The sequence below is a fragment of the Physella acuta genome, unplaced genomic scaffold (assembly GCF_028476545.2).
Source record: "Physella acuta isolate Inbredline_101_S28 unplaced genomic scaffold, ASM2847654v3 ptg000131l, whole genome shotgun sequence".
NCBI lineage: Eukaryota > Metazoa > Mollusca > Gastropoda > Physidae > Physella > Physella acuta.
In genome coordinates, this window is record NW_026731650.1 from 963,726 (window position 1) to 976,059 (window position 12,334).

The 12,334-nt window shown below is 38.7% G+C and overlaps 2 protein-coding genes across 3 annotated transcripts; one reads left to right on the forward strand and one right to left on the reverse strand.

The window, feature by feature from the left end:
- The first annotated feature begins 932 nt into the window (after window positions 1-932).
- On the forward strand, window positions 933-5,330 carry LOC131935083 (small ribosomal subunit protein eS1). Its single transcript, XM_059291373.1, has 7 exons — window positions 933-1,052; window positions 3,869-3,972; window positions 4,059-4,246; window positions 4,344-4,469; window positions 4,557-4,639; window positions 4,788-4,897; window positions 5,162-5,330. Exons 1-7 carry the CDS (start codon window positions 991-993, stop codon window positions 5,284-5,286), a joined length of 798 nt encoding a protein of 265 aa, XP_059147356.1. The 5' UTR covers window positions 933-990; the 3' UTR covers window positions 5,287-5,330.
- A 5-nt stretch (window positions 5,331-5,335) lies between these two features.
- Window positions 5,336-12,333, reverse strand: LOC131935079 (uro-adherence factor A). 2 transcript variants are annotated; one of them, XM_059291370.1, is made up of 9 exons: window positions 8,248-12,333; window positions 8,002-8,199; window positions 7,795-7,923; window positions 7,547-7,634; window positions 6,532-6,817; window positions 6,327-6,399; window positions 6,063-6,152; window positions 5,885-5,974; window positions 5,336-5,460 (listed from the first exon to the last, which is right to left on the reverse strand). In XM_059291370.1, the coding sequence occupies exons 1-9, from the start codon at window positions 12,316-12,318 to the stop codon at window positions 5,344-5,346; spliced, it is 5,142 nt and encodes a 1,713-aa protein (XP_059147353.1). In that variant the 5' UTR covers window positions 12,319-12,333; the 3' UTR covers window positions 5,336-5,343. The 2 variants fall into 2 exon arrangements, with proteins under 2 accessions (XP_059147353.1, XP_059147352.1); XM_059291369.1 differs by having other exon boundaries at window positions 8,002-12,333.
- Window position 12,334: the final 1 nt, after the last annotated feature.

The window sequence follows — 12,334 nt, forward strand, 5'->3', positions numbered from 1 at the left end:
CTGGGGGCTCCATGCCAAACTCATTTAACTTGGTATTGAGACGACATACCAAAGAAATTGGTTTGTGTTAAAACGCTGAAGGGAAATCAGTGTTGCAAAAAATAATTCACACTATATACTCTACATTGCAATACAGAAGTCACGTTTTTTTAAAACTATTTTTACCTTTGACATATCGTCACAAAAAGGCAAATGACGTCACACCTCCTCCTACCCCCCCCCCCCTCAAAATTGCAGGTGAATTTTTCTTAAAACATCGATAATTCTCCAAAACCTTGTTTGAACTCTGTCAACACAGAGTATTTTAATCAATTTCTATTACAATTTATTGAAACACTTTTCTAAAACGCGAAATAACGGCTAAAATTCGTTTTCTAACATTGCTTGTTTATAATGCAAAAGTGTGAAATCACTCCATCTGAACACATCCTCCCTTTCCCCTCCCTTTCCCCTCATCACACACCGTCGCAAAAATGACGGACCTTACGAATGTGACGTCATTTATGGATGACCCCTAAGTAATATTTAGCAAAAATAAGAAAAAAGAAAAATCATTGTGAATATTGTGTAACATGTTTATAAAATCCCTGACGCCATTTTATACAATATTGTAAAAGTAAAATGATATCGATAAGCCCTAAACTAACAAGATATCTATATCTAACCCCTTAACCCCCCCCCCCCCCCCACCCCGTATTGTAACTTATGCACGATTCCATTCCTAAATAATGAGCATATATTTTTCCAAAGAAGGCATCATATATGTAGGCTTATATACTTAACGAATTGTTATTTGTTGAGTTTGTAACAAATGCGGCTAGATAAACAGTCTAATATGATATTAAATTAAACTTGCTAACGAATTTACCTATAGCCTATCTATTTGTTCGTATATCTTTTGAAGTTATAGTTTTTTATTTTTGTCCGGATAGGAAGTGACCTTTTAGGAGTTCTTCTTCCTGTCTTTCTTTTTACAATCTTTCAGTCATCATGGCTGTCGGAAAAAATAAACGCCTCACTAAAGGTGGAAAAAAAGGAACAAAAAAGAAGGTGTAAGTATGAAATTTGGGTTATATTATTTCTGAAACATTTCTTAACGCTTGTTAATAGTTTTTAGACGTCGATTACCTCTCTGGACCATCGATATTAGAAGATTAGTGAAGTCTATTCTACCATGTAAACAAATAGAATCTTCAGGTATGAAAGTAATAAGTGGTTATTTTTATCGAACAATTTCTATATCTTTTGTTGCTTAGATGCTGTAGAATTAAAGTAATAAATCAGTAATATTTCCTGAATGTTTTTGGACATCAAAATCAATAAATTGTAAATGCACCTATCCAGTCAGCTGGTTCAACATTTTCACACAAGAATTCTATACTTTTCTATCTAGGAATGTTGGGATATTTTTCCTAATTACCATAGAATGATAAAATGTACACAGATTAATCCTATAATATACCCCATTGAAAAAAATACCAAATTTATCATTCTAGGCCTAATAGTTTTTTTTATATGAATTTTTAAAGTTATGTATTAAACCTGTTATATATCACTGTAACATCGGATTTAATTGTGTGATTGGCTTTAGGCTTGCATACCACTGCTGCTATTCGAGATATAATTATAAAACTTTGCACATTAGTGCTAGAGAGTGTGGGCAATAGAAATATGAAAGTAAAATCAAAATTTGATGAAGGATAATTAGAACTAATCAAGTCAAATTAAAGTGAGGGGTGCTGTTCTATATAGGTCAATATGCAGACTGAAAGTCTATGTTTTTTTTTTTTAATATTAAAATTGAAACTTTGCTAGAGGGTGGGGGCAATAGAAATATAGAAAAAAATTATATTAAGTATGACTGCATATAATTAAAAAGTCCTTTGAAAGGGTGTTGCACCCTTTTATTAGTGACTGCAACAGACGTATGTCCAGAATGTTACTATAATAGATAGGATAAATCTGGTGATTGATACTGAAGCATGTAATAAGAAGAATGCTGAAAAATAAAACTAGGGATGGTGTGGTAAAGCACTCAACTACTAACATGCAAGTCTTAAGCTCAGATCTCAGATGAGTCTGTCTGTGCAGCGTGCAGCATCCACCAAGCTCAGATGAGTACCTGACCCAAGGGAAAGTAAAGATAGCTTGGCAGAGAGCTAACCACACCATCACTTCATGTGCATGGGTCAAGAAACAGATAAACTCTACTTCAGCTGCTTTATGGATGATGGATTGACAGGTCCAACAGGGAAACTACTTTAATATACTAGGGCCTTTATAAGACCCTATTGATATTTTGGTACAACTAAATTACTAATCAATAGAAAAACCTTAAATTCTTGTAAAAGTTTATTAAGCTAAGTGTTAATTTGTACCAAATCAGAAGTTACAGCTTCCCTGTCTATCTGCTTATATGAATATATATATTGGCAACATGCAGTGATTTAAATCCGTATTGTTTGTTGTTATTTGTTTTTTGTTACTTTTTATTATTAAATGTAAAAATTGTATCCTAAATTATTATGAATAATAATTATCATGCCTTTTTCATGTCATTCTAAATTCACTGCCTTATTAATTAGTACCCCCCCCCCCCCCATGTCAATTGCTGCACCTTTTGTTAATTATTTACTAATGTCATAAGCATAATTATTACAAATAATTAAATAAGTTTATCACCAACCTTCTTTACTTATCATAACCAATAATAGGCCCAGACTTACTTTATCAATCGATACATATAGTATATAGCATTAGTTATACTAAGAAATAGGCCTATAACTTATTTATAGTATAAAGTATAATAGTATATTAAAGGCTATTATTAGTATTAGCCTTAAATCTAAGTAAGTAGGTATGTGTGAAATGCTTAACACTATTTAATGTAGTAAGCCTAAGATTCTTGCCTGTCAGTTTTAATAGATAACTTGATCAACGTATTTTATCTAGTTTTAACAGTGCCACCCACAATTTAAATTATTTCCAACTTCGAAAACTACGTCATTGGCATTAGTGCGCGTATTTTATCGATAATAGGTAATGCGGTGCTAAACCGACGCCATGGCGTTGTCAAGGCCGAAGCGCTAGCTCGGGGATTTGACATGTATGATAACTCGTAAGCAGAAGTAGTAAGTGCCATAAAACCGTTATTATAATAATATTTGTTTATTTAATGGACACTTACAACTAATGGCAAGACACTTATAAAGGGTTTAATACGTAAACTTATTTAAAATGTGACAGCACCGTACGGGACATGTTCGCGAGATAAACTCATTAGAATCGTGCGATCGATTTCGGCTTAAAGATTGTCATAATGGCGGTAATTTTCTAATTGAAACATATAATACGACTACACTAGAATATCTATATCGAATATTTCTAAAAACTCGATTCCAACAGAGAGATTCGGCATTCTTCGGAAAAGGGCGAGTTTTTAAAAAGACTGCATCGAAAAGTCCGGATGTTGAATACCGAATCGAAACAGCGGAAGTCGGAATGCCTATTTTCTATCAGAGTGCAGTGGGTTGCTGCAGTTAATTCTAGATCTAGAATAGATCTAGTTACATTTATGGCTGTACTCAAATCACAAACTTGAATAGGGTTGTTATACCAAAAGTTTAGTTTTACATGTAGGTCTATATTTTGAAACTTAGTCATTACTCACATTTGGCTAGACTAGTCCTAATTTTAATTTTTCCTTGTGACGAACTAATTTGGACAAAGTTAGACTTATTGGTCAAATTGATGCCTTCTAATTTTATTCTGAGACACTAGTTGAGTTTAATACTTATAATAGAATTTACCCTGCTTGTATTTTTTGTAGTGTCAGTTGAGTAATTCTGTAATACTTTTTCATTTTCAGTGTTGATCCTTTTTCCAAGAAAGAATGGTACGATGTCAAGGCTCCCTCTATGTTTTCTGTGAGGCAGATTGGCAAGACTCTGGTTACCCGTTCTCAGGGAACTAGTAAGTAGTTTGAGTGGTTATGTAAAAAAGTTTTTACTCTTGCTGTTTGTTCTGCTATTGTTTCATTTGCTCATTTTTTATTTTAGAAATTGCCAGTGATAACTTGAAAGGTCGTGTATTTGAGGTCAGTTTGGCTGATCTTCAGAACGATGAGGTAACTTTTAGAAAATTCAAGTTAGTTGCTGAAGAAGTCCAGGGACGCAATGTTTTGACCAACTTCCATGGTATGTCTCTGACTAGAGACAAGCTGTGCTCTATGGTCAAGAAATGGCAGGTATGACATCCAGCAATTTTAATACTTGAGAAAATGTAACTTTAAGAAAGATTTCTGTAGCTTCTATTTCACCTTTAACATCTTATTTCATTTGTAGACTCTTATTGAAGCCAATGTTGATGTAAAGACAACTGATGGCTATTTGCTGCGTGTTTTTGTTATTGGTTTCACTAAGAAGAGAAACAACCAAGTCAAGAAAACTTGCTATGCCCAGCATGCACAGGTAAATACAAATTTTAACTGCCTGTCTTTATTCATTTATTGAAAACTGCAATTTACAAGTGCTGTAATAAAAACAAATTGTTTCTAGGTTAAAGCTATCAGGAAGAAGATGGTTGAAATTGTAACTCGTGAAGTATCTAGCAATGACATGAAGGAGGTTGTTAACAAGCTGTAAGTGTGATTGATTAATTAAATGTGTGATTATTTTTTTTTCGAAGGCAGTTAATTTTATCTTTCTCTTCCACCCTCCCCCCTGTATTTTTGTCATTTGTCTCAGAAATAGAGATTGAAAAAAGCACAAATTCCTTTTATTTTTCAGAATTCCGGACAGCATTGGTAAGGATATTGAAAAGAGCTGCCAGGGCATCTATCCTCTTCATGATGTGCTCATTCAAAAGGTCAAGGTTCTTAAAAAGCCCAAGTTTGATGGTGAGTTGATAATAGCAAAGTTTCTAATCATGGTCAACTGGTATTAAAACCATAAACCCTATAAATTACAGTAGTTGATTACTGAAACGGTCATTTTGTTTAATTTTATTATTATTGATAGGTTATGTATAGTGGGCCTTTAGCAAATGGTGTAATTGTTTCAGAAGTTTCTTCTGGGTTGGATATAGTTCAAATGTTGGTTAAAACTGCATAGGTTTTTGTAAAAGACAAATTGGCTTTCATATTTGCCTTTTCTCATTTTAGTTGGAAGATTGATGGAGCTTCATGGTGATGGTGGTACTACAACCACCACTACCAAGTCTGCTGAAGGTGGTGAGAAAGTGGATAGAGTTGATGGTTATGAACCACCAGTACTAGAGAATGTCTAAAGCTATTTAAAATGTTAACTTCAATAATAAACAAAAAAAAGATCTGGACTTGTTTTGTTATTCTTTATTAGTTAAGCTTTTTGATTTCTTTGGAGACCTTGAAGATTTGTTCTTTTGTTTTCTCTGGTGTCTGTTGTGACCTTTGTTGATATTCTTCATAGTAAAGGTTATGCACTGTGAATATAAAACATGAGCTTTATTAAATTCATACTGCATTACCAAATCCTGAGTATTCTAATGGCATTTATTTTGGTACTCTATTGTTTTAGATTCATTAGTTGTAATATTCTGGGGTCTTGTAAGTACATTTATTTTACGTCCAATTGTAATGCATATTTTTTTTTATATTCAGAAAAGGAAATCAATCAACCAATTTTTACTCTAGGATTATTTTTCAATTTAAATTAAAACTGTCATTGACAAAATTTAATAAGTAATAAGCTACTTAGAATCTTAGGAATTCTGTAAGCCCTTTTACCGTTGTCCCCATTACGTTAGCAATCTTTTATTAATTTAAAGCATTTATATTTGATTCATAACAAATACAAGTTAAAGAAATTTTAACTATTTCTTGTATATATCACCAAGGTTATTTTACCCGTTCATCTAGGAAATCCATGACTTTTTCCATGCTAGTTCGGATACCTGCTTCTGCAATTCTTTTCTTTAACACATCAAGCTCCAGTGGCTGACAAAAAAGAGTAAAGAACACACTGTAGTTCATTTTCACTATTCACACATAGCCTGTAATTCAGGTGGCAAGTTGCATAACATACCTCATACATAAGAACCTTTTCATACACATCTTTATTCTCCATAACAAACTGGACTAGTCTCTCCTGAGTCACTTCACTTGAAGTTTGTGTCTAGAAAACAAAAATTGTATCATATTATTTCCAGCTTGTTTTTGGTTACTCTCCTATGAACATGTTGAGAATTTTGTCAGATCCAGGATATTTCATTAAAACTAAAAACTGACAATTTTACAAGAAGTGCTCAAGTTACTTATCTCCATACTGTTATGAAGGGGAGGAACTTACAAGTTGAGTAGAGCCTATCTCTTCATCTGGCCAACCTTGTAGTATACTTTCTTCTGGTAGATCTGGACTGTCGCTGGATATTAAAAAATCAAAATAATTTCTGTCTACTGCATTTTATACCATAAATTCCTAAAAGTGTGGGGTGGAAAGAAAGGCAGCCATGAAACAGGACTACATCATGTCCCCAAAAAACTAATGTAACAACCTGTAGCTTGAGTCTTGTGAGCCCCTATCTTCTTCATCCTGACAACTTCCCTCCTCCCTCTCTGAAGAGCTGCTGTTGTGAACGGCAGCCCTTGGTAAGCCACTATCAGCCACGGAGTGTGTTGCAGGCAAACAATTGACACTCCCAGTTTTGGCTTTCTGTTGGTTTTTTAGCACTGTTGTTTTAGGCTTGCTTTTCTGTGGTACGTCCAACTGGAGCCTTGATGGTCCAACATTAGTGCGCATACATTTTACAGGGGTACCCTCGTATTCACTGTCTGTTTCATCTGGTAAAACAGTGAAACAAGTAAGAGGTAGATCAATCATTCAGACAAAACCTTCTGTGAACAGATTAAAACAAGATCACAAATGCTTACAAATTTCCCTAAACAATTCAGATCTCCAGGAATTTTTAGCTGGAAACTTCATCAAGGAAATGTTATAAAACTGTATTAAGTTAAAAAATTTTTTTTTTTATCCTTGATAATTGGGTGTAACCAAAAAAGTCATTCTATTTTATTAATCTTGCTTTACATTAATATCACAGAAGCCCCCGTTCCCCTTGTTTACTAATGTATTTAAACTTATCAATCAGACAACAGACTGTATTTTGTTTACCTAGAGATAATTAGTTGAAAATAAACACATTAAATGATACCGCTGATTTTGTTAAAGTTAAGGAAAAAGTAGAATAATATAATTCTTCAAAAAATAAAAATATTGGATTTCCACCAAAATATGATGTCTCTTTTCTTTTAATGCTTACAAGTAAGGAGCAGGTAATTACAGTTTAGTTTGCCTATTGGTAATGACTGCAGAAAAATCTAGACTTCAAAATTTTAAAAAGTTGCTGAAGTATATGGCCCCACAGCAATACAATAGTATGCTACTAACAGCCCAACATAATTTAATATGAACTGTGATCATCTTCAATGCATGATAAAGCTGAAATTAAAACAAGATCTATATTTTCTAAACAAATTTTAAACTGCTCAATCTGTGGAGGAACAACTTACACTGGTGTGTGGCGTGATACACCTGTTTCAGTAAGTCTCTCATGCGCTTCTTGCACACTGGCCGGACTCCAATTTTAGACACAGCTTTCTAGAACCCAGGATAGAAAAGATTTATATTATGTCTTTTGGATCAGAGTTTGGATTGAGCCAATCAAAACTTGATTAAACTTGTGAATGGAGTGAGGACTACATTTATACATATGGGTGATGAAATAGAGAAAAAAGAGTGGAGTGAAAATAAATGGGACCTTTAATTCAGGTGTTGCCATCTCGTCGTATGGAGCCATGGGAGTGAAGGGTGACGGTGCTTTAGATGTTTTCGTCTTGCTAACCTTCTTCAGTCTTTTGTGTTGAGCTGGGGTTTTGGCACAGGGGATCTAAAGGAAAGAGGAAGTTGTTTGTAATATCATCCATGCAACTTGTAAGGTAAATTAAAGAAGTTGTGGGGAACTCACTGCAGAGGGCTGCACTGTTTGCTGGTACTGCTGCTCCAGTGCTTCAATCTCCTGCAAGCAGATGTCATCAAATGTCGTGTCCAGCTCGTCATTGACCTCTTCTGTGGGCTGGTCACTGACTGAAGTTGCAGGAGCTTGCACCTGTTTCAGTGCTTTAGTCTGCTGTTTCACCTGTTTCAGTCCTTCAGTCTGTTTCACCTGTTTCAGTCCTTCAGTCTGCTGTTTCAGTCCTTCAGTCTGTTTCACCTGTTTCAGTCCTTCAGTCTGCTGTTTCACCTGTTTCAGTCCTTCAGCCTGCTGTTTCAGTCCTTCAGCCTGTTTCAGTCCTTCAGGCTGCTGTTTCACCTGTTTCAGTCCTTCAGCCTGTTTCACCTGTTTCAGTCCTTCAGCCTGTTTCACCTGTTGGCACTGACCAGGGTTGTTATTTACAAAGGGATTGGTCAGTCCCAGTCGTTGCCGCAGTGGTAGCGGGGATTCAGCAATGATGACAGCCTTAGCTGGTACCTTGGTAAATGTTTCTGTTTTCTTACATTCATCTGTCTCTGAGGTACAACGAGCCAGGCCCAGTGTGACGTTAGACTTAGCTGCCAGAGCTTTGCCACTAGTGTCCTCCGGCTTCTTAGGGCTGGGCAGAGTCTCATCAAAGCTTGCTGATCTTATTCCCTTACACTTGCTAGAGTTTCTGTTCAGACTATTGCTGGTAGAGAACAAGATTTTTTTACATGAGCTGGTCCTGGAGCTACTTGAGTTGGAAGACTGGTGCAGGACTTTGCTTGTTTCTAGAATGACAAGGTCTGGAGAATCCAGAAGAATTAGATCAGGAGAGTCCAGCGCTGCACCACGGAGATGTGTGGCCACTGTGGGCTGGGTGTGGTGGGGGGAGCTTGAACTCCTGTTGACAGGGGAACTAATCCAAGATTCCCCTACGTCCACATGGGACTTATCTACCCATGTTGAAGATAAAATGATTGGGGAATTCTTACTAGCGAGGCCCCTGATAGTTTTTTTTGGACTTCTAAAATCCTGCAAATGTTCTGATGTCTCCAAGTTGGTGTTTGAAGTGGTGTGTGAAGCCTTGGTTGTTTTAACAGAGGAGTCATTCACTTGACTGGGACTCAGTGGTAGGGACTGTAAGTCACTGGCCACCTTGGAAGAGGAGGTTAAGCTCTGGCCACTGGCCACCTTGGTAGAAGAGGTTAAGCTCTGGCCACTGGCCACCTTGGTAGAGGAGGTTAAGCTCTGGCCACTGGCCACCTTGGTATAGGATTTTGGGCTCTGGCCAGTATTTGCTGACATATGTTTTTTATTGAGATTGAATGTAGCGGGCTCAACCTCCTTTCTGGGCAATGTTATAGAGCTTGGCTGAGTACATTCAGGAACAACCTTTTGATTTGGGAATTCAGTTTTCCTGTATACATTTACCCCCTCATCAGCTTGCCTTCCGATACGGTTGCTGGGATTTTTTTCAGCTGTGATCTGGCTTTGTGTCGCTGGTGTCTTCTTGGTGCCCTTGACAGAAAGATTAGACACAAGGGGTGATGTTGTCTTGATCATTTTGACAGACAGATCTGATGCAAGAGGTGACATTTTGCTAGTTCTCTTGGCAGAATTGAATGTGTCTAGGGGTGGTGTTTTGTCTAGGGCTGGTGTTTTGTCGAGGGGTGGTGTTTTGTCTAGCGAAGACGTTTTGTTAAGTTGGCTAGTCCTGGAAAGAAAAGCTAGTTTAATTCTCAAGGGATCTTTTTTCTTACGACCATCTTTGTCAACTTTCTTGGTCTTCTTGTTAGTTGGAGGTGTGTGAGGGGACAGCTTGTTGCCAGCACTTGCAGGTGTGCATGTTGGTCTGTCACTTGCAGGTCTGCATGTTGTTTTGTCACTGTCATGCACTGAGAGATGGAAGGAGTCACTGCTCTGTGTGTCATTCATTGGGCTAATGCTGGCATTTACTCTGGAAGTACAAGTTCTCTGTGCCCCTAAATGTCCTGAAGTGTTTGCTTTCATTGTCTGAATGTCTGAAGAAACTTTATGCCTGGCCTTTGGCTTGAGGTGCTGGACCAGGAGGTCAGCTATCACATCCACTACACTGGCAGGGCTGTTACAGGCTGAGTTGTGTGCCCCTGTATGGCTAGCCACTACATTGGCAGGGCTGTTACAGGTTGAGTGGCTGGCATCAAGAGATGAGTTGTGGGCCCCTGTATGGCTAGCCGATGCCGCTGGCACTGTATGGCTCACAGAACTTGTGCTGCTGTCTTTAAGAGAAGAGCTGCATGCCGAATCCACTTGTCCTTTTGTGGAAGGAACTCTTGGATGAAGGGAGACAGTTTTCTTCTCAGTTTTGCTTTGCTCAGTTAGTGCAGGACTTTGATATGGTGCCTGAGTTGTGTGCTGTGGCTCTGGTGATTTCAGGACTTGGTTCAGCCGCATGAGCTTGCGGGGAGAGCTTGAGATGGGCTGAGTCATGAGGATCCAGTTAGAGTTGGACGGGCTCATGCAGTTCTGGAATTTTTGTGGCGGCATGGCAAGTTGTTTAGTAGATCCTCCATTGTCTTCTTCATCACTAAACAATTCCTCTCCACTCACATAATCTTCTGAAAGATTTTTTGTGGTGGCTGTGAGTGCAGGTGAGTGCTGGGTGAGACTGGTAGATGTTGGGTGAGCACAAGGCTGGGCACTCAGTGGTGTGGAGGATCGTGTGGCTAGGAGGGATGACATACTGGACACATGTGGCACCGGTCTAGAACCTCTCTGGGTCTGGGGTAAAATGGGAGAAGGAGTAGGGGAATGTTGCTGAGCTGGGAGGTTGATTAGCACATCTCTTTTTCTGATGGACTCCTTGAGCAGGCTGACAAGGTGTCTAGGGATGGAGGTGCTTGCTAAATCAGAGTGTGTGTTTGGTGGGTGGGTCAGTTTTTCAGTCGTACCTGTCATTTGTCTGGTGTCTACACCAGGATGAGGTGGTTTGGTTGTCAATAAGGAGGGTGGCAACTGTGCCTGGTGTGTCGCAGTCTTCTTTTTCACAGGTTTTGGGGTTTTATTAGATGAAGATTGATCATGCTTCTGAGGTTTTTCTTTAGTTATAGTTCTTCTCTTTTTATATCGAGGTTCTTTTATATTAGAAAACGTGATCTCCACATCTGAACTGGCCTCGTCTGTATCCAGAATGAAGGGAATAAAGACACTGTCGTTGGGGCCTGTGTAGAAGTCCTGCTCCACTTTGATGGCGATCTTTTCAAAGTCTTCATCAGAGAGCAGCTGGGACAGGTGCTGGGACTCTCCTGACACGCTCATGTATGGCAGCTGGCACACTACTTTGTCCACGATGCTTTTAAAATCTTTCTTTGTTACTTTTTTCTTCCTTTTCCGTTTCAGCACGGCAGGAGCAACCATAACACCTTCACTGCCTTTAGCTGCTGCCTGAATTGCTTCTTTGTTGCTCAACTCTGGCTGGGCTGGTGGAGGACCAAGTGAGGCAGTTGCTGGTCCTGTGTTTACAGCACTGCTCAATGCTAAACAATTGACAGAACTTGTTTGGACTTGGGCTGGATCAGGACGTGAAGGAGTTGGTGGAATTGTGTTGGCTGGAGAAGATCCAGAAGTTTCTAGGAGTAGAGGATGGTCTGGTATCAGCTGGCACTGTGGAATTTCAGGACATGTAGACAGAGTTATGGAACCTTTGTGTGTTTCAACATTCCCAAAACCACCAAGCTCTTCCAAATGTGGAAATCCTTCAAGACTTGCCATAGACCTAAAGCAACTAGGAACTACAGAAGACACGGTGGCTTGGCCTTCAATGTTTGAAGATTGTGATGCATCTGCTGAACTTCCATCAGCTGTTTGCACACCAGCTGAACAACCTGTTGGAAGAACTCCAGTGGCTGTAGCAAGCCCTGAAGTAGCAAGACATTCAGGAGCATCTAAAGTACTAGTCTGACCTTGGCCTACTGAAGTAGCAAGACATTCAGGAGTAGTTAACTGAGCTGCAGCTTCCCCAACTGCTGTGGGATATTCCAAAAGCTCCTCTTCATTGAGTTCTTCCTTCTTGCATGGTTCAAACTCAAACAAGATAGCTGAGTTGTTCACTGAAGGTAAGTCAGCATTCTCTTCTTTGACCACAGCCAACAAGGTGGACTGGTCAGTGCTTGACATACAAGTGGCACTGAGGTTAGGTCTTGCTTCATGTGCTACTACATAGAACCTGGGTAATGAAGCTTCTGGGATGACTTCTTCTACCTGGACAGCTTCCATATGGGCAGCTGTGGTGTCTTCCATATGGGCAGCTGTGCTGTCTTCCATAAGGGCAGCTGTGCTGTCTTCCATATGGGCAGCTGTGCTG

What these genes read in the sequence shown, in the direction of transcription:
- LOC131935083 (XM_059291373.1), top strand. Translation starts at nt 991, where the DNA reads ATGGCTGTCGGAAAAAATAAACGCCTCACTAAAGGTGGAAAAAAAGGA. An exon ending in CTATGGTCAAGAAATGGCAG is followed by an intron (nt 4,247 to 4,343) that starts GTATGACATCCA and finishes TTTCATTTGTAG; the next exon opens with ACTCTTATTGAAGCCAATGT. An exon ending in TAAAAAGCCCAAGTTTGATG is followed by an intron (nt 4,898 to 5,161) that starts GTGAGTTGATAA and finishes TTCTCATTTTAG; the next exon opens with TTGGAAGATTGATGGAGCTT.
- LOC131935079 (XM_059291369.1), bottom strand. Translation starts at nt 12,318, where the DNA reads ATGGAAGACAGCACAGCTGCCCTTATGGAAGACAGCACAGCTGCCCAT. An exon ending in TGGCAACACCTGAATTAAAG is followed by an intron (nt 7,635 to 7,794) that starts GTCCCATTTATT and finishes CCTGGGTTCTAG; the next exon opens with AAAGCTGTGTCTAAAATTGG. An exon ending in AAAAGGTTCTTATGTATGAG is followed by an intron (nt 5,975 to 6,062) that starts GTATGTTATGCA and finishes CTTTTTTGTCAG; the next exon opens with CCACTGGAGCTTGATGTGTT.